The 22,008-nt window shown below is 33.6% G+C and overlaps 1 protein-coding gene across 8 annotated transcripts in view; it reads right to left on the reverse strand.

Annotated features, from left to right (window-relative positions):
* The window catches only part of CNKSR2 (connector enhancer of kinase suppressor of Ras 2), a 348,720-nt gene that overhangs the window by 176,423 nt on the left and 150,289 nt on the right, over window positions 1-22,008 (reverse strand). For all 8 annotated transcript variants that reach the window (XM_069063427.1, XM_069063426.1, XM_069063424.1 and 5 more), the window contains exons 6-8: window positions 16,613-16,732; window positions 10,597-10,656; window positions 7,263-7,331 (exon numbers count right to left, since the gene is read on the reverse strand). In XM_069063427.1, coding sequence (XP_068919528.1) covers window positions 7,263-7,331; window positions 10,597-10,656; window positions 16,613-16,732 — 249 coding nt within the window. The remainder of the gene's footprint in view (window positions 1-7,262; window positions 7,332-10,596; window positions 10,657-16,612; window positions 16,733-22,008) is intronic.

Consider the following 22,008-nt stretch of genomic DNA (forward strand, 5'->3'; position numbering starts at 1 on the left):
TATATTATATTCTGAATTTATACAAATTTGTTTCAGTCTTTTATATCCTGAGAGATGAAAGAATAGGTGAAGAAAGAGTTAAGTTACTTTTAATGTAAGGCACAATCTCCTACTGTTAATGGGTGAATATACATACATACACAAGAGAAAGAGAAGTGTATTGTCGCAGTTTTATGCAGAATGATCACTGTGGAAAGCCACTGCTTTTTTCACTTATTGTAAACCTTCTGTAGAATTCTTCCCATACTATCAAGTGTCCCAACATCTGCATTGGCACTGTCTGATGGGTTTCCTAAGCAGGGACTTAATGAAAGGTGAACTGCTAATGATTACTCTTTCCCCACACTCATAGCAAATAGTAATAGACCTTCAATAGCCTAACCTTCATCTACAACAAGTGTGTGTTATGCTTTTAATAGATTTCCTTGGCTTGTTAACATGCCTGCCTCTCTCAATAAGTTAATATATGGAATCAGTAAGGTAAGTATGGGGGTATCCCTTTCTACTGCTTTTTTAAATAAGGTAGTATGTGTGTATGTGTTTCTGTGTGTGCATATAATTAATGACATATGCACATACATATACAGATCTTTCTCTATAGTGCATATATGTGTGCTATGTATACACACATATATACATATGTACATATACATGTGTCTGTGTGTATCATCTATCTATCTATCATCTACATATCTAATCTATCTGTCTGTCTGTCTGTCTATCTATCTATCTATCTCTCTCTATCTTTTTTCCCCCTCTTGGCTTCATGATATACATGAGTAACATACTTTGAAAGCTTAAAACCTATTTTTCTTTCATTATCTAGACTTTTATAATGTGCACTGATTCCTCAATGGCACAGGCTACTCTAAATTGGAGGGTAGGAGGTTCTTTTAAGGAGTGTAACAGGACCACAGTGAAAGAGGAAGGTGTGCAAAACTTGACTGATTCAAAGAGCCCTCTGGGCTTAGCTTTCATAACTGTAGGGAAAACCATAGCTGTCCCTTTCACAAAGTTGCAACTAATCTATATTAAGATATATTTCCCAGGAATTTTTTCCCCCAAGAATGAAAATAAATCAGGTTGATAGCTAAAACTTCTATTAATTAAATTTCCTTGTTATAAAAATTTTAACATTACTATTATTGTGTGGAATTTCTAATATATATTTCTTTGTAAAATTCATTATTCATTTTGTACCTGGAAGAAGTACATGTATATTTGCTCATGCATTTTCTAATCCCCTGTAGCTCTAACTCCAAGAACAGAAATAAAATAAGTTCATATAAGACCTTCCATTTAGCAGTTCTGAGAAAGAGCATACATACATACATACATATATTTCTATATGAGAGTTATACTTTAACATAATCTAGAAACCAAGAAAATTTAAATATTTGTCAAAATCAAAACTCATATTCAAGAATTGTCATAGTTAATATTTTGTAATTTTGCTAAAATAAAAAAGTCAAGTTATTGTTAGAGTTAACAGTCAGGCAATGAACAAAGGTGCAAGTATATAAAAATATAAGTTATGAAGCAATAAGCATCTTCATTAACAAAAAGATAAAACAAAGATTCATCACAGAATATTTCTTAAAGAAACAGTAACATTCAATGGATTTCTGTAGAACTTCAAATAATTTTGCAGATTAAAATGAAGTTATTCGTGGAAATCTTTATTTGAGGAAATGATATCTTCAGTCAGCCTGGAGATGAAGGTACATTGTCATGACCAATTTACCATATGCCTAAATAAAAAAAAATAAAAAGAAAACCACAGCCTTATTCGTAAGCAGGAACTCAGGGAGAAAGGGGGATAAAACGTCAGGGTGAATCTGTGATTGACCTCCATATGTAAAAATTCCCCTTACCCTACTAATTTCAGTGATCATATTGACAGATAGGATCTAATATTTGCCTCATAGGCAATTAAAAGAACTTACAGTAGCTGTCATTGTTTACTAAATTTTTCTCTTTTATAATGCTCTAAATAAGTTTACTTTTAATTCAATAATTTTTCATTCCAGACAGTCAATGCTATCTATTAATTGCCCATTCCTACTTTGTTACTTCCTCTGTGATATATTTTTATCCCTCTCTCTTTTTACTTGGAGAAGGGTAATACTGTATACACACATATGTATATATATATATATATATATTTTAATGAATTAGCATGAATGTAGTCCTTTATATCATGGGCAACACTTAAAAGAAATAATCACTCCATCTGGAAACCTTTCTAATAAGATCATTATGGTAGACTATGAAACACATTTTTTAAGTATTAGAATATATACTGTAACATTTTCTATGCAAACTATTTTATTATATTAAGATGATCGATTAGGCCCACAATGAGTAGGTACCTTTTAAAACAGTTCTAATTTAGTTAATCATTAGATAATCATAAGATTATATAATTTAGCATGTTACATAGTTAATAAACTATAAAATTACAAGAACTGTTTAAAAAAGTAATATGCAGTATACTCTGGTGATCCTAATATAAGGAACTGAGATACTACTAATAATTCGTATTAAAATTTTATAACTAAGTTAAAACTAATTAAAGTCAGGGATTTGCATACAGTCTAAAGAGTTAATAAGAGATTAACATTAGGCCTTCAGACATTCATGGTCTCTATTTGCTATGAGTTTCTCTGCTTCTAAGGAGGCTCATCAGAAGGATTTTATCTAGCAATCTCATAGCAATTGAATCATAACAGTACCATGGATGATGAAATAAAAAAGAATAAATAGGATCTCTGAGCAAGTGTGGTTGTGTTAAAACATATACCAGCTTCTGGTCCCAAAAAACTACCCCTTTACACACAATACCTTTAAAGATATTATGTTAAATGTAAGCCATTAGTGAAAGAATATCTATGGCTAAAAAACACTTTCAGGTAGATATTAATAATCTAAAAGAATCTGAAAGCAATTTTCAGTTACTGAAGTAGAAACTTGCCAAGAAGAAACTGCTCCCACCCTACTTCCCAACAACAATCTCTGCTCTGTCCCCTGTTGTCCTCATCTTTCTCCTCCTCAGCTCCTGGTGCTAATCTTTAAAGGAGTTGGGCAAAGGGTAATCAAAAAGAAGAAACTGAAATTTCTTCCCACTTAATGAATGACGTACTATATAGTCCAAATGCTCTTGGCATCTTCTTGAAAGTCCTTGACTATCTACTTTCAATTCAGTGGGAACCAAGCCTTGTTAATTCTTACATTAAATCATTGGTCCTTCCAGTAAAGTAGTCACCTGGATACTAGATGGATTTCTGTGTGTATTTAGATGTATATCTTTCTCTCTATATGCACGTATACAAACATATATATATATATGTATATATATAAACATATGTATATACACATATACACATGCTATTAGTACTCAATAGTGTGAAAAGACAATTTTTAGAACTTTTGATTTAGCTAAGAAAGTATGTAGATAGAATTCCTAGTTAAAAAACAAACAGAATATGAATGGCATTAATAACTTGGAACTTTATGAATTCTTGCTTTTAGAGTATTACCCCAAAGAATTTTATTATCTATAAGTATTCTTATCAACTAAATAATGTCTGCAAATGCACTTAGGGCAGTCGGTCCAAACTATGGTGTAGTGATAGCTTCCTACAGTACAAGACTGAGTGGGCCGAGTTTTAGGAATGCCAATAGTACATGAGAAACTCTCTTCTTGCCAGAGATGTTAAGTGTGGTTCTGGTCTCCTTGAACTGGCTGTTTTACACATCCTTTTCTTTTCTCCCTTTTACCTGGGGTAGTAACAGCTTTCTATGTGTGTGAAACTGCTGCTTTGAAAACTCAAAAGTAAAATTTAATTTTAAAAAGATGCATAAAATGATTTAATTTTTATGGTTTCATTCCAAGTTTAAAAAAAGAAACCCAAACTAGAAGCAAGTAATTCTGCTGGACAACGTAAAGTCACTCTTCTAGCAACTCCAAAGCCTGACTTTAAATCATTCTCTGGTTCAAACAACTTTCTCAGACTTTGGGTTAAAACATTGTCATATCCCTTCATAATATATCTTAAAAGAATTAAAAACCCACATTTTACACAGAGATTTGGCATCTATAAAGGCTTGTTTTACTGAAAGATTAACATTGTTCTCTTAAAGTTGGGACATAACAATGACAAGATTTCAATATTATGTTCATTGTATTAATAGCTATAAAGAAATAGGATTAAATGTGCATTTCAATTTTTAATAGATTGCAATTTAAGTATCTTATCCAAACATAGAGTCAACTCTATTATCCATTAGAAAGGGACAAAGGAAAATAAAGTGTAATAGCAAAACATAATTTAACAACTTCATTTTAACTAAGAATCTCAATCATCTCTTTCATCAGAACCACAACACAGGATTGAAATAAAATTTTAAACTTTCACTTTCTTTTTGTTCTTGCACAACATAGGAGGCATCTAAAAACTTTATAAAAACCAAAGGATAGTCATTTAATAATTCAATTTCTTATATTATAAAGTACATACTGAGATAACATATATAGGAAGAGATAGAAAATTAAAAGAAGACATAGCCCCTGCTCTCATGGAGCTTACAGTCTAGAAGTAAGATAGCAAAGTGATCATTGGAATTTGAATAACATAATCTAGGAATGTGAGAGTTGGCTATATATAAACTGGAACATAAACATTATCAACTTTCGAGTTCAACTTGAATTAGTCACAATAATTAACATTAAGAAATGTATTGTTTTAGCTAGCATGTCTATATCCAAGAAATTTCATGTATTTTCAAAATAATGTATTTTTCCTCTGTAATACAGAGCCAAGTTTTGGCTTTCCCAAGCCATTTCTTAATTGCAATAGACCACATCTGGCTCTATCCCACTGGGGGTAAGATTAGGGGTGTTGCTGCTAAAATAAAGAATCAAGTGGGAACATCATTCATCATTCACATGTCAAAGACATTTCCAGGTTCAGCTACTATGTGGTATAATGGAAGGAAGGCTAGAGTTTGAGTCATGGGACCTGAGTTCATATCCAAGGTCTCCCTATTATTACCTGTGTAACCTGGAGCAAGATGCTTAATTTCTCTGGATCTTAGTTTCTTCATCTACTAAATGGTTAGAGGTTGAACCAAATGATATCTAATGTCCCTCCTAGCTTCAAAGCTATTATGAATAGTCTCTGATGAATAGTTTCCCCAATTAAGTGCATTCCCAGACTCCATTTAGTTTTTTTCTCCTTTCCTTTTTTTTCCCCCTAAGGACTCTTTGTTTTTGCCTGCCTTCCCAAATTTACCCTTTCTTGACCTTATTTCCCCAAGCAGAGGTAGGGTATCAAATGAGCAAACTGATGCCCAGAGGGGTTTAATTACTTATTTAATTACTTAGTTGTTATCAAACCAATAGAACCAGGATTGGAGCCCAAGTTTCCTGACCTCCAGAAAATATCTTCTAGATTTTTCTTTCTGCTCCTTATGGTATTCAAACATTCACAAACACATTGTAAAATAATTCAGGTACATCAAAAATCTAATCTTCACTGAATTTTTTCCAAATGGCCAATCTACATTGATTTTCCTAATTCACTCAAGCTGTTCCTGAGACACTTGTGTATTTGATAAGATATGATGAAGTTCTAATTTCACTGAGTATTAAATACAATAACAATTTCAAAGACAATGCAAGCATTGTTCCTTAATAATTTCAGTGCTCCTGGATTCCATTCATTAGACATACACTCAAAGTTTATACTTGTTAAAAAATAAGTTCAGAAAAGGAGAGAGCATGGGCATCCTAAGGAGCTGAAGTTAATGACCAAGGCAGAAAATCACTCATTATGATACTTCTTTTTCCCAACCTGACCACATTCTGAAGATCCCAGAAACTGCTACCTGATTTGATTGCGGAATAATTCTCAAAATACTTGGCTGTCTCCCTGAGGACTAGTTCTTGACACTCTATTGGGAAAGCTGTTTTCTACCCCACTGCTCCTTGCATTCACATCCACAATGCAGAAGATATAAAGCTCCAGTCTGTGTAGGCACTTTCTATATTAGCAAGTGAGACAGATTTCCAGCCACTGAAAGATTCGCAATTTCCATGTGAAAGGCTTTGTCTGTCAGCAATCTTCTGTGCTATTCAGTCCCCTTCTCACACCCACAGACTTCACTTTTTAAGCTTTTATTAACTTTTACTGTACTTGGATAATGAGCACATCAAAGAAAATACCATGACTTTAATTATTAGTGTCTAGGTGCCTTTGCAACATCACATAGATTCTCAGTTTCTCAAGTGAAAGCTAAATGGGTTGGTTCACCCAGGAGATATGAACTACTGAGAAATATTAACTATGCCTCAGCCCTTCCTTATAATGTGGTGATTAAAAGTTTCCTAGTCCTCCAAATGAGTTTTTCTTCTAGTAATTTCTGATACCAATAGTACACTCAACATCAAAAGATATGACAGAATATTATGATAATCTCTAAAAAGCTGATTGGTTTGATAAGTGGAATCCCTGCAAGGAATTAAAAATATACTTTTACAAGTGATGATTACTGAACTGATACACATTTTTTATTTTAATTTTTGCTTCTTATTATTGACTTCCTGTTGTTATACATTTTTAAGATGCATTTAATTTTTTTACAAAGTGAACTGACTGTGAATATTCCAAATGAAAAAGATCTATCATGATAAAGGATCACAATTTCTTATTTTTTAAAAATGAAAAATATTAAGTTTTAAAACACCCTGAAAAAGAATCTTTTGTGAATAGTACTAGTATGCCAAATATAAATAACATTTGGAAGCCCATTAAAAACCACAATTAATGAGATAATGCTGAAGCAGGCATTTATAGGATTAATGTTATTATGAACCATGCCTACATTTTCTATGAAATCATTTAATTTCTAAAAGGTTAGGATAAAAAGCCATAGTATGAAACAACATCCTCTTTAAAATTTCTTTTGCAATTGCTATTCTCCCATTTCATTGTAGTTAAAAACTGTATGTTCCAGTTCTTCCCAGAGAATTGAAAAGTCTGACTACAAACACTAGATTTTTTTAAGTTATTGTGATCCATGGTGGGCACATCATCAAACAATTTGGAAGAATAAAGTAGCTTTCCACCATTGACAGATTTTTTTTTTGCCTATGATGGCTATACTATTAGCATAGCCTATCACACTCTTATTATTTTCACGCTTTATCAAATATTGCAATGATTTTTTCCCCCACTGACACTTAATGTAATTATACATACCACAGTTTGGTGATTGACTTGAATTACTTCATCGCCAGCATGGATTTTCTTGCATCGATCTGCAGGTGACTAAATTAAAAATAAAAGATATGATAACACAATTGTTATTTATTGTTACCTTTCTCTCCAAATTTATTTAAAAAGGGTTTTTTTTGAGAAGTTTGGAGAACATTTGTGATTTCCCTGAAGGATCTCTTTCTATCACTCTGGATGATCAACTCTTCTGCAACATACAGTTTTAGAAAGTTACCTGGAGAAATGGGTTGTCAAGTGACTTGCCTAGGGCCACATAGTAGGCATTAAAAACTAAACTTGAAACCAAGACTACCTAACCCCACAGTCAGACTTCTTTATTAAACCATCCTTTCTTTCTCACTAAAAGAATAAAAATATAACTCCTTTTCATTAGTCTCTATATATCCATATATATTCCAATTTTTAAAAAATGATTTTATTGATTCTTTCTACTCTGTCTAAGCAAAACATCCACTTTATATTACTGACAGGAAGCAAAAATGCTCAAGTATTTGTTATCAAAGATAACCAAATTTCTCAGTATTCCTTTCTAGTAGCAAAATGGTAATTGATATTAATGTTTACAAATCTTACACATTCAACCTTCCAAGTCTCCACTGAAACATAAGTATATTTGAAAACATTGTGTTGTATATGCTTTGATCCTTGTTATTTATCGTAAGTGATTCAAGTGAACTTCAGTAAATCAATATTTTCCAAAGTGCATACATGCATGAGAAGTACCCAGGCTTTGGAGATTGGATAATTAAGTTGCTAACTTATTGCATCATTAATAATACCAGGACTGAAAACCTAGAGGAAATAAATTAAAAAATGAAGAGGCAGGTCCAGGTCCCTACATCTGAGATGACCTTAAAGCTTTACTTTGTAGTATATAACATTTTCTCTCTAAATATCTAATTAAAGTCATATTATTCCTTGCCCTTTTAATGTTTTTAATATATTAGCAAAAAAAACCCAAAACAAATGAATTAAAATAACATCTCCACTGGAATCAGCAATCTCTTAACATTTCTCTCTATTCTTAGATGGAGTAAGTAAAAGAAGACTAATAGCACCAACAGCTCTTCAGAGCAGGGGTTCTTATCCTGTTTCCTGTCATGGAACCCTTTGTTAGTCTGGTGAAATTTGGGGACTTTTTCTCAGAATAATGTTTGTTGTTCTCATTCACAGCGGAAGGAAATGTTAAAATTTAGTTAGAGATTACTAGAAAAAGATGTAATTTTCTCCATCATGTTTCATGGAATCCTGCTCTAGAAAAAAAATATACAGAATTTAGCACATGAACTTCATAATCTTGTAGGTTTTGTGGAATGAGATTAAATTATGGCCCTTCAAGGTATAGTACTGATACTTTCTTTCTTTATTCAGATAAGCTCAGTAGTTCTTAACCTGGGGTCACTAAAATGTTTTAATAACTCAAAATAATTGCTTCCTTTTCAATTCTATGTATTTTATTTTATTCTTTTAAAACATTACTCTGAGAAGAGGTTCATAGGCTTCATCAGACTGTCAAAAGCGTCTATGACACACAAAAAGGTTAAGAAAAATGGCTTTATATCAATGAGGTTTTAGAACAGGGGTTCTTAACCTGGAGTGCATAGCTCTTTTGCCCATGGATAGATTTTAGTGGAGAGCAATCCATGAAACTAGATGGGAAAAAATTAATTTTGATTTTCATTAATGTCTAATTGCAAATTTTTATTTCCTTCAATTTTTAAAAAACTTCATTCTGAGAAGAAATCTATAGGCTTCACCAAATTGCCAAAGAGGACAAAATGACACAAAATGGTTAAGAATAATAGAATTAATAAGTCTTTATGAAGTAAAAAGTAAAAATATAAGTAGCATTAGTAGTCAAAGTGGGTGGACAGTATAATTTTAAAACTTAACACATATTAAAAGACATATTTTGTGTGAGATATCCCCTAGAAGTCTATAGTTATCTATTGTTTCAGTAGTGTGGCAAGAATTTCCAAAGAAAATAATTTTAATTCATCAAATATTAAGAATAAATATAATGAAATTCCACACAATCTCTTTACCTAGGTTATAAGACTTTATCCAAAGGATTTAGATACTGAAATACTCCTATTACTTATTATAAAGCAGTTTCACCGAGAAGATGATCTCAACTGTTTAAACTAAAGGCCTTAGCTGTAAAATCAAAAGTCAAACTCTGGTCCCAGAAATTGGGTGGTGGTGGTGGAGGGAAAGCATCATCATTAAGGTACAATTCATTTCTGTGTAACATCACAAAAAATAACAGAAGAGACATTGTAAAACCAGCATAGAAAGGAGTAGAAACCAAAATATCTTCCTGAATTTGAAGAGTGCTTATGTTTAACTAGAAAGGTAGTATAATTGCACAATTTACTTAAAAAATAAAAATATTTAGCTTTCCTCTCCTGAGACCTATCAATCAGTGACACAAACTTAAAAAATTGAAGACATTAACTGAATTACTAAAAAAACATATTACAAACTTTTTGAGTAATAAGAAATGGAAATATTTGAAAAATTATATGAAAAATATAAAACATGAAAAATATAATAATTAGAATTATAATAAGACTATAAACTCAAGAAAACAAATTCAAGCAAAATGTTGAGGAAAAGTACTAACTAGAGATTTTATTATTCATGTCTCAAGCTGGTTGCATAGACATTTATAGTGATTTAGCTAAGACTTAATAGAAAAATAAAAACAACTTTGAAAGACAGTTCTTCCTTAAAAAGGGAGTAAAGTGGAAAGAAAAAAAAATATATGCTACAGTGGTGATATCACCCCCTCAATATTGTATTACTTCAAGTGATACAGAAGATGATAGATGAAGATTTTCAATTAGGTTTGCTCTTTGAAATTTCTATTTGTCTTCTAGTTAATGGATTCACTTCTACCATGTATTTTACAATATTTTCTTGAGTTTATATCCAGATGTCTGAGTTACTTGATATTCTTTCTTGCATAAATTGTCTTATCACAATATTAACATTTTATAGAATTAAAATAAGATATTGTTATTGCTATTTTCTAAGTCACACTAATCTATAATACTCATTGAAGATAAGTCACACCATGGAAGAAAAGTGTTTGCTTTAATTTAAGTAAATAACAGGTTTAAACTAGAAGGAAAAATAGATGAAAAGCACTTGAGACCAATACCAATTTAGTAAACCATTTTGGGGTCTCAATCTATCCTATTATTTAAAAACTAACTCCAATTCACAGTAATTTATTTAAGAATAGAAGATGAAAAAAATTCTTCTGTGCCTGGACAAATTTTGCAATACTTACATTTTCAGTTGTTCCAGTAATTACATGGAGGCCATCATATGTTGATTTAATGTACATGCCCTAAAAAAAGATAACACCAGAAACCATTTTGAAGTATTTGGAAAATTTCAATGCAAAACAATTTCACATATAAAAAAAATCAACAATGGAATAAAACTTGTCACATGCCTTCTTGTGGGTTTCTAGAGTTCACTAGAATAAGAGAAGACTCCAGCTAGAAGAGGTAAGTACTTGACTTGAATTTCATTTGTTATAAATGACTCTTTTTCATGGTACAATTGAAAGATTATCACCACATGGGTTTCCTGTATATCTGTTTAAAACTAGCAGGGTAATTATGATATTTATGCAGGAATAAAGCTAAGTACCTTGAAAGAGGAGACACATGTGTGCCTTATTTACAAAGCTACTTGCATTTTTTGGAAAAATAACATTACAATGGGAGATTCTAAAATCTATTCTCTTGTCAGTTCATTGTACTTGGAAGCCAAGTATAGAGCCTTATAGGAAAGAGGCAAATGAATACTTTGGGGACACCTTGACACCATTTATATCTATTTTTTTCTTTTTTGCACTTCACACAACAAATTTCATTCATGAATTTCTGATAAACCTCCCCCAAAGTGCTATGACAGTGCATGACCATAGTATTGAGGGGACCCTAGGTTCTCAAAGACTATTGCCAACAGAATGCAGGATCATGAAGCTCTGGCAAAGATCTCACAATTTAAGGTGCAGCCTCTGTGTACTGATTTCTAAAAGGAATTTAGATCTGTTATTTGAGGACCATTAGGTAGAGAGAGTCCTTAGAGATTATCTATAAGATGGTGGTTTTTGTCCATCATAGAATACACCAAGTCACAGAGAAGAGGCAACTAAATGCAGACAGAGTGCAGTGGCCAGGGTCTGGAGTCAGGAAGAGTAATTTTCTTGAGTTTACATCTCTCTTCAGACACTAGCTTTGTGACCCTGGACAAGTCACTTTAACATATTTGCCTCAGTTTTCTCAGCCGTAAAGTGAACTGGAGAAGGAAATGGCAAACCACTCCAGCATCTTTGCCAAGAAATCACAAACAGGGTCATGAAGAGTCAGATGACTGAACAAACAAAAAAGAAGGGACAATCCAGACCAATAAGTATTAATGTATAACTTTATCTGGGATAAGACAGAAGGTAAAGTTCTACTCAAATAAGATGGATGACAACATTTGAATAAGATTCAGTGTGAAATTTGAAAAAGCAACATTGGAAAGAAGAGTCCAAAGGATTTTACAGAAAATTAAATTTGTGAGGAAATTGTTAGGAAAAGATAAAATTAAAAAAGTATAGCTGATAATGAATCTTTTAAAGATGTATTGAAGTCATTAACATTTAAGATGTGGAAAGAAGGAACCCATGATTTGCTTCTTTTCACATTTTAATTAAGTATTCTCATTTTAAATTATTTTAATTATCAGGGTTATTAAAGGTTTATTAGAAAAAGAAAGAATAGTTTTTTTCTTTTCATTGAAGATCCCATTACTTAAAATTAACTTCTTCTTAAATATGTCTTAAGATTTCTACCTGAATAGATTGATTATACTTTCAATCACTTAGAAATGATAAAGAATCTTCAAGAACACTTAAAAACAGGCATAAAGGGAATGGTCTGGGGACAATTTTTTAAGAAAAGCTATGTATTTAGCTATTCTGAAAAGCAAATAAAAACAAACACATATTTCCTAACCTCTATAACTATAGATGTCTGTGATTTCATCAGTGTAGGAATTCCAGGTGAGAATTTATCTCTTTCAGCATAGAGATAAGGTTATCACCTCTACCAACTCAGAACCATCTGAAGCAATGAGATATTAAGTGACCAGACGAGGATCACAGAGACTAGGGCAGAAGAGGAAGTTGAACCTAGGTCCTCCTGACTTGGAGGTCAGCTCTGTTCTTTGTGCTGAAATGCCTAATATGCTGAAGATTAAGACTGAGCAATTAGTTTCATGCCTGGAGGCAAGCTTGGGTTCTCAAAGGCAGAGTGAATGCTCTAAGAAGTCTTATCATGGAATGACTTCCTATGTAGGTTTTAGGTCTGTTTGAAAATCGACCTGGAGAGCATAGAGGACTGAACACGAGCTTGGCTACAGGGGGATGAAATTTTCAATGACAGCATATCTTAGAAGATCAGTTAGTAAGCTGTAGAAAGATTGTAATCTGTGTTGATGAAGGAAGCATTCATATCAATGAGAAATTAGTAATAACTAGCATTTATATGATACTTTATGGTTTACAAAGCACTTTACATATGTTATTTCATTTTATCCTCACAAAAGCCCTGTGTGGTAGATGCTGCTATTATTTCCATTTTATAGGTAAGGGAGGTGGGGTTGACAGTGATCCGCCAATGGGGTCACACAACTAAATTATTCTTTATGATTGAATTTGAGCTCTGAGGTCTTCCTGACTCCAAGTCTAGCACCATCTATTTGCCTCCAATTGGTAATTGAAAATAGAGCAATATTATAATCTATTCATAGGAATCTAGTGCTGTAATATATAGAATTCAGGGTTTGGAATCAGGAAATCCTGAGTTCAAATTAGACCACAGACACTTACTGGCTGAGTGGCCCTGGGCAAGGCACATTTTTGTTTGCCCCAGTTTCTTCACCTGTTAAATGGGGATAAAAATAACACCTACCTCACAGGGTTGTTGTGAGGACCAAACAAGACAATATTTATAAAAAGGATTCAATACAGCTGGAACATCATGGGTGATATATAAATGCTTATTTCTTCCCTCTCCTCTTTCCCAACCAGAGTACAACAATGAGGCTGTACCAGGGAAAGTAGCTTGTCTTTTTCTTCCTCTTAACTTTCCCTCAGCCATACACAATGTCACTTTTACCCCATGTTACCCTATGTTATTTTAAACTTTGGGATAATATAATGTATTCTAAGGTCCACATAGTTCCCTGCTCTGCTATTCTAGGGAGTTTACATTAATTGGAAATAATTGAAAAGTTAGAACTACAATCACAATTGTTCAGAGGCTGCAGTTGGGGAAAATTTCCAACATTTAGGCAGAAGTTCAGTTCTCTGTCAATTTAATTTCTTATTTATCCCTAGTTGTCACATCTTTGTGGTTGAGGAAAAATCCAGGTTACTCGAAACGTTTAGGTAAAGAAGTTAGCAGAATATGTTACAGTGTCTACTAATGAATAGACATGGAGAGGGGAAGTTGAGAGATAGAGAAAACTCTTTTTAAAAAAACTCTTCTCAGTCCTCGAAGAAATAAGTATAACTGGTGGCTTCAGCCTGAGTGTTCTGCTGCCAGTGCCTGTAGGACTGAGGAGCCTCCTCAATCCCTCCATTCTTTGCCACACTTAATCCTGTTTTTTTCTTTCTCTCATTGCCTGTAGCCACCATGTTACTGATTTTTTTCCAGCTCAGTTCTTGCTTTTGTATTCTCCAGGCCTTCCTTTTCCCTGCTAGGTTCTGATTCCAAATTAACTTGCTGCTTTCATACAGGCTAATCAGGGCACAAACAAATCCCTTAACCAATCTCAACAACCTTTCTATCAGAAATAGGGATGTTCCTAGGACTTGTCCAAATCTAATTTACGTATCCTTGAGATCCTGTAAAGATATGGCTTCACCTGACAAAGAAATCAGGGCTAGGTGCATCAATCAACCATCATTTTTACATTAAACATAATTATTTGATGATTCCAGACTTTCAAAAATCAATAGCTGTAATGAAGAAAGAATATTCTGATCATATTAGAAAGCTAGAAATTGCTTGTTGCCAGAGGATACTTTTTAATAATGATATATGAAACTGACCTTGAAGTTGAATATCATATTTCAGGAGCTAAATAAATGTATTCAAAACTCAAGCTAAATAGTTTGATACTAGCCATATTTCCAGTACAATGGGAGACAGGAATTGTACAAATCAATTTATACCCAGAGAATCAAAATACCTTGTTTTATTTGGATACTCCAATTTCACTCCTCCTTATCAAACTACCTATTAGATTTGCTAACAAAACTGACATCTGAATTTCTTCCTTCTTTCCCTCTTCTATCTCTTTCCTTTCCTTTCCTTTCCTTTCCTTTCCTTTCCTTTCCTTTCCTCCCTCCTCTTTCTTTCTTTCTTTCTTTCTTTCTTTCTTTCTTTCTTTCTTTCTCTCTTTCTTTCTCCCCCTTGTTCTCCCTCTTTATGCTACTATTGTGACTTTCAAGCATGACAATCAGTCAGGAGTGGAAAGTCCACCACAACATATCTGGAGACTTGCTTACCCACTTTAGAGAAGGAGGCCAATAGCATTGTTTGCTGCATCAGGAAATACCCTTAAATGGCTCTGTTTCTAGGACTGATGTGAATCTGATCACTCTTCTCATCCTTGCACTGGAGATCAAGACCCTCATTTCTCTTCTTTTTATATCTTAAAAGTCTTCTTTTTTCCTTCCTGCCTAGCATGCTGAACTTAATTTCTGCTTCTGTTACTTCTTTATACAAATTTCGGGTATTCAGAAATAGTCAAAGCAAACACATGTCAATAAAATGATTAAGTCATACTGCTAACCTAATCCAAGCATCTTTTTTTTGGAGGGGGGGAAGGCTGGGCAATTGAGGTTAAATTACTTGTCCAAGGTCACAGAGATAGTAAGTGTGTCAAGTGTCTGAGGTCACATTTGAACTCAGGTCCTCATGACTCCAGGGCCGGTGCTCTATTCACTTCACCACCTAGCTGCCTCTAATCCCAGAATCTTAACCTTTTATGTGTCATGGACCCCTTTGGCAGTCTACTGAAACCTATACACTCCTTCTAAAATAATGTTTTTAAATGCATAAAATAAAATACACAGAATTACAAAGGAAGCCAATTGTGTTACTTAAATATTTTTAAAAAATAGGTCTTGGTGCCTATGATAAGAACCTGTGACTTACGTAGACATAATGAAATCTCAGTGCCACCTATGTCACCTTACAGATCTTAAAATCACCTCCTATTGCAAGCCAAACAAAGGTAGGCTTAACAACATCCACAAATACTCTTCTGACCATTACCTCTAATTTTCTAGCATTGATCCTAAGCATGAAGGAGCTTAAGGTATGTTTTTGAAAAAAAAATCAATGAACTGGAGAATGTTTGGAGGGGAGCATCTGGGATGAATAAGAACCTTCAATGCATGTTAAGGAACTGGAGATGTTTAGTTTGGAGAAGAGAAGACTTAGGAGGGACATTGATAGATGTATTCAATATGTGATGAAAAACTGATTAATTTGGTCTTTTTGGTATTAGAGAGAAGAACCAGGAGCAATAGATGAAGTTTGTAAAGAAGTAAATTCCAGCTTGATGTAAGGAGAGCTATTTAAAAGTAGAATAGGCTGCCTTGGGAGGTAGTGGTTTTCTCTCTCATTGAAAGATTGAAAGTCTTCAGGCAGATACTGGTTATAATCTTGTTATATATACTAGATATTCTTTTTCAGGTAATTGTTGAAGTTGCTGGCCGAGAGTTAGTTACCTTGGAAATCACCACTTGAGTACCTGCCCAGAAATAGCATCAAGTGATTTGAATATTAAAGAATACTTGGTTTAATTTAGTTTACCTTCATAGAGTAGAATGAACTGGTTAAAAATAAAACAAAAATATACTCATATCAATTAATACTATTATTGTACTTATTTATAAACTTCCATTTGCCCTAATGCAGGGATCCTTTTGGTGTTAGAACAATGTGAAAAAAGTTTTTTTCCAAGCTCAATCCCCCAAAAACATTTCCCCAGCACTTAGCACAGTGCTTGGCCTGACTGATTGGCAGAATGGAGAAATAAAAAAAAAAAACACTGTCATTCTCTCTCCCTTCCCTCTAGAGAGTATCACCTCTAACTCCTAATATCTTAGCTCCACTATTCTTCTTCCACTTTTCATAACTGAGGGAAGTCCATACTTTAGGCTTTTTGCCAAAAGTATTAACTAACTGCTTGTGGAGGATGGCTTTAATAAACTGGATACTTCTTACCAGCCCTTCACTTGGCTTGATGTTTGCTAGCTGGATCACTTCCAGGTGAGCAGACTGTGATACCAGGGGATCAGAAGAAAGGGAGATAATGTGGTCACAGACTCCAGAAAGAGTTTTACACTGAAAGCAAAAAGAAAGATTAAGATAAACATTCCAAATAAAAGATAAAGCATATCAAATAACTGCCTACCTGGTTGAATTTTTTTTCCAAGAAAATGAGAGCATCAAAAAAAGATAGCAAGTGACATCCATCATTCTTCATTACCTTGTGAAGTCCTATTGTTTCTGTATAAAGTTATATAGGGAGAATAGATTGCACATTATATCGATGTGCAACATAAAAGAGGGACTTGACAGTTACATGAGATAAACTCAGCTGCTTAGCTAGTTATCCTTTTCTCTAGGCAGTCAAAATGTGCATTCTCAGCACTTCCTATCAAATAGTATTTTTCATAACACCTGCAAAATAAATTGCTTGATCTCAAAACCCAATGCCAATATAACTACTAAAGATCGTTAATCCTATCTTGTTCTCTTTGACCAGTACAATGACCAGGAAGTTTTCATCTAAGAATAAAATGGATGATGATATATATACTTAAAATATGTAACACTATGCAATAGAGGTTGTGAGTATACCTCTGAGCCAGTATCATGTGATAGTTCCCAAATTTCTACCATTCCTACTGCATTTTTCCCATATGAAGGCTGAATCACACATTTTTTTTAAGCAATTGGGTTTAAGTAACTTGCTCAAGGTTACACAGCCAGGTGTTTCTGGGTGGGTGCTAAGTGTCTGGGCCTGGATTCGATCCCCAGGTCATCCCGACACTGAAGCTGGTGCTCTTACTCGCTGTGCTACCTGGCCGCCCCTGAATCACACATTTTAATATTTTCTGTCACACTGTATACTCGAAATTGCCCAAGACAGAGTTCTTAAACTCATAGGGGATATCATCAATTTGGAAAATACACCCTATTCAAAATATGAGAACTGATTTCTGACAGTTAATTTAAAAATTACATCAACAGGAGCTTCTGAAATATTTACATGTAAATGCCCATGGAATGTTGCCATGTTGGTTAGAATGAATCTTTAATCTACAGTTATTCTTCCATAGAATTTAATAGATTTATATGTACTAAAAATGAATACTGCAATAACATTTTGGTTTTAGCTGAACTAGGACATCTCAGAACAGCAAAAAAAAAAAGGATACAGAAGTATATTCACATATATCATAGAGACTGTGCAACCATATATTTAGATTCAAATGAGTATGATGTACTATAGTGTCATAATACTAGGGTTTGACTGCGATGGATGCTGATGAATGTTGTGATGGAGTGCAATTCATCTTACAAATAATTGTTTTAAGTGCTGTGTAGGTCAATTAACATTTCTCCCTCTAAAAAGACTAGTTAAAAAAAGTTGCGTTGAATCATGTTCCGCTTATCATGATTTGAAATAGCTTTCTGTATACCCTCTAGTCTTTCAGTAAAACTTCCAGAACAGCAACAAAATATTTTAAATAGATTTAAGCCTTGGCTGAAGTCGGGAAGAGAATATATAGTACCTGTTATGTGTCAGCACTGAGCAAAGCACTCCTACAACTCTTTTATTTGACATCCACAGCAATCATGAAAAGTAGAAGGCATTATTCCCATTTTACCAGTGAGGAAACTCAGACAAAAAGAGGTTAAGTGACTTACCCAAGATCACTAATCTAGTAAGTGTCTGTGTTGAGATTTGAATTCAGGTTTTTCTGACTCATGGACCAACACTCTATCCACTTTGTCACCTAATTGCTTGTAGGCAACTAAGCAAATAAAGAAGCAGCATATCCTTGTCACACTCTTCAGTACTGACTGCTCCTTTCCCCCACACCTCCCAACATAAAGGAGCAAGAGGAAGAATCAGCATTCTTCCTTTAACCACCAATATTTTAAAATTCTCTCTCTGCCACCTCTACAACTTTGAAGTTCATACCATTTAATTACATCATTCCATCCAGATTTTTGTTGCTAACCTCCAGTTCACTCCCCTTTTGGACTTAATAAATTCAGTTTTTGACTCAAAATCTTGCTTTCCAATGGCAACTTTCAGGTCATAAAACACTCAACTTCTATGATTTCCATATCTACCCTTCCTAAGCCTTACCCATATCTGATTGGTCTCATTAGGAGAATTGTGCCAATATTGTATCACAATGAATTCATTTTAGCACCCAAAAGAATCTTAACTCATTTTAAGACAATCAAGAGAAAGTATATGTGTGTCAGATATTAAGCAAATTATATTTCTATAGAGGTTTTTTGATAAATGTGCTAAAGGTAGCCCAGATTCCAGTAAGGTTCTAAATAGTTGGTGCAGGATAGGAGGTAGTATAGAATATTCTCAAGCTCAAAGGGCTCTTCAAATACATTTTAGCTAACTATATTAGAAGAGTTCCATAACATAATCCTGAGGACTCAAAATAAAAAATTGAAAGTATACATGCAGATGATTTTCCCTTCTGGAGAAGACAGTGCCTACCTCTACCTTGAAGTGTGAAAACTAGGGAAAGTAAGGGGTGACAAAACCAAGGGACCATGGACAGAAACATGAAAAAAGATATCAAAGATAAAGCATTTATTTGGAAAACAAAACCCTGAAGCCAGGAACACTAACTCTGCAGCTAAGAGAGGTCTTTCTGCTTTCAAGATTACACATAATAAACACTTAAGACATTCCAGGGAGGAAAGACAGCATAAATATGATCCTGACTGGTGACTCCACAGTGATAAAAAAGCTAATATTTGATTACACCCTGACTGCAGATAAAAAGATTCAAAATAAAAATTAAGGATATAATGAAAAATACTATAGCATTTACACTATTTATATAAGTGTTATTTATTCTACTCAGAGGATATTTTATAGTTGGTGAATGAAATGATAGAAATAAACCAAAAAGGGCAGCTAGTGGCACAGTGAGTAGAGCACCAACCCTGAAGTCAGGAGGACCTGAGTTCAAATCTGGCCTCAGACACTTAGCACAAAAACTAGCCGTGTGACCTTGAGCAAGTCACTTAACCCCAAATGCCCTCCAAACAGCAAAAAACAAAAATAAACCAAATATGCATGCAAATGTATGTGCTTTGGGAAATGGGCATGCAGATATTTACATATAACCATGTCTATTTAGATAAATAATAGCTAAAGAAGGGAATGTTGAATGTACTGAAAAAAGTGTACTCCAGACTTTTTGACAAATCAAAATCTATGGATATCTCTTTTAGGCTTATTAAATTCTAGGTTGTATCAGATATATATATATATATATATATATACATATATATATATATATATATATGTAGCACCTTCCCTATTGGATTAGAAACTCTTTAGGGCAGGGACTACATTGTTTATAATTAGTAACATAGCTATGCTTATATTTCAGTATGAAATATAATATATTATGTATGATATGATATATAATATATTTCAGTATGTAATGTATACTTACATGCATACACAAAGAGCACACATACATATAAGCATCCCATAAACAGTGTTATGCATGTACATATGTGTTGTAAGGATCACATAAAATAATTGTAAACTTCTTAGCACAGTGTCTGGCACATAATAAATAAATCTTAGCTATTTGTTACTGTTGTTGTGGTAAATGGAATTGTTACATAGACACCTTTTGATGTTTCAGTAAATCCAAATCTAGAGTTGAGGTCTGAGATAGAACAGTTAGATACTACTAAATTTTACATACAGAAAAGCTGTTACTGCATCATGACAGCTTACATTTATATAGCATTTTAAAGTTACAGAGTGCCTTGTATATATATCTCTTAGTTGATCATTACAACAACCCTGTGAGATAAGTTAAAAATGAACATAACAAAAATAATATTGATAATATTTAATAATACATATAAGTTAATTGGTTCACTGATTAAATGATTTTCAATGAAAAGGAAACAAAGAAATAATGTAGAAATTGTCTCTAGGAAAACTTCACCAGTTTAAAGACATTCTAATTTTTTGGTGAATTTTACATGAGATTATGTAATTTAGATGGCAGAGTATAATTATCGCAGAGCTTCTTAATAATTATAACAATTTGGAATGCCACTCATGCTAGGACTGTGTTCCCTCCTCTTTTCTGTCTCTTAGAATTCTTAGATCATTCAAAACTCAGTCCAAGTGCCACTTTTCATGATCTTTCTGGCTGCTAGTGACTCAACTCTTTCTAGCTTCTGGCTAAATTACTTTGTGTTTATTTTTTATATATTTTGTATAGATGCACACAGATATGTGTGTATACATACACATATAGACATGTGTGTATGTGTGTTTCTCTATACAGAACCTAAGCTCTTTGAGGGCAGGGACTCATGCATTGAAGCTTTGTATTTCTAGCATTTAGTATATTGATTTGTTCAGAGTAGGTGTTTAAGAAATGCTTTTTCAGTGATTTAGCACCATTCTATAGACATTTCAACTAGGGCATTTCAACTCGGGAATGACTAGAAGGAGATGGTATTTTGGAAGGAGTCTGTGGTGAAAAGTTCAACAATTTCAAGTATGTAGGCAATTCTGGACTATGGGCTCCCTTAGGTGAAAGCAATCTCAGTCCAAGCAAGTCAATGCACTAAGATCTAAGCTCAAGGAAGAATCTAAGTGGAGATTCCCTGTTCTTCAACCTGACAGATGGCATTTAAAAGAAGAGTGGTAGAGAGTCTGTGGCTGAATATCAGCTGTCAGTTTGTAGCTTCCAAAAGTGACTAAGAAATTGATAAAAGAGAATAGATGACTATTGTCAGAGAATTTTTATGTCACTTTGTGAACAGCTTGACCTACGTATTTCGCATTCATTAAATGGTATTAATTAGTGTTATTTGTTATTCAGTTATTTCAGTAGCATCTGATTCTTTGTGGCCTCTTCTGTTTTTTTTTTTTTGGCAAGGAAACTGGAGTGGTTTGCCATTTCTTTCTCCAGATCATTTTTAAAATGAGGATACTGAAAAAATAGGGCGAAGTGACTTGCCCAAGGTCACACAGCTAGTAAATGTCTGAGACCCGATTTTAACTTGGGAAGATGAGTCTTCCTGTGTCCAAGCCCAGCACTTTAACCACTGCACATCCTAACTGTCCTCAATTAATGGTACTGGTTAACAGATAATAGGAGTTTTGCTTAACAATGATTTCTGGCTTATTTTATTTCTGTTTACCTTCTTCATCCTAAAGGTGAGAAACACTGTGACTCCTCAGACTTGGACTGTGTTAGAAACCTAAGGGCTGAGGTCAAAATTTCAATGACTAATTAAACATTGAATTTTAAAGAAATAAATAAAAGTTATAGTGATTGATGCACATGGGGGCATAAGTAATAAGC

Source organism: Petaurus breviceps, unplaced genomic scaffold (genome assembly GCF_028583685.1).
Source record: "Petaurus breviceps papuanus isolate PSGF00001 unplaced genomic scaffold, PetGlider_PUasm1.0 90574, whole genome shotgun sequence".
NCBI classification, from domain to species: domain Eukaryota; kingdom Metazoa; phylum Chordata; class Mammalia; order Diprotodontia; family Petauridae; genus Petaurus; species Petaurus breviceps.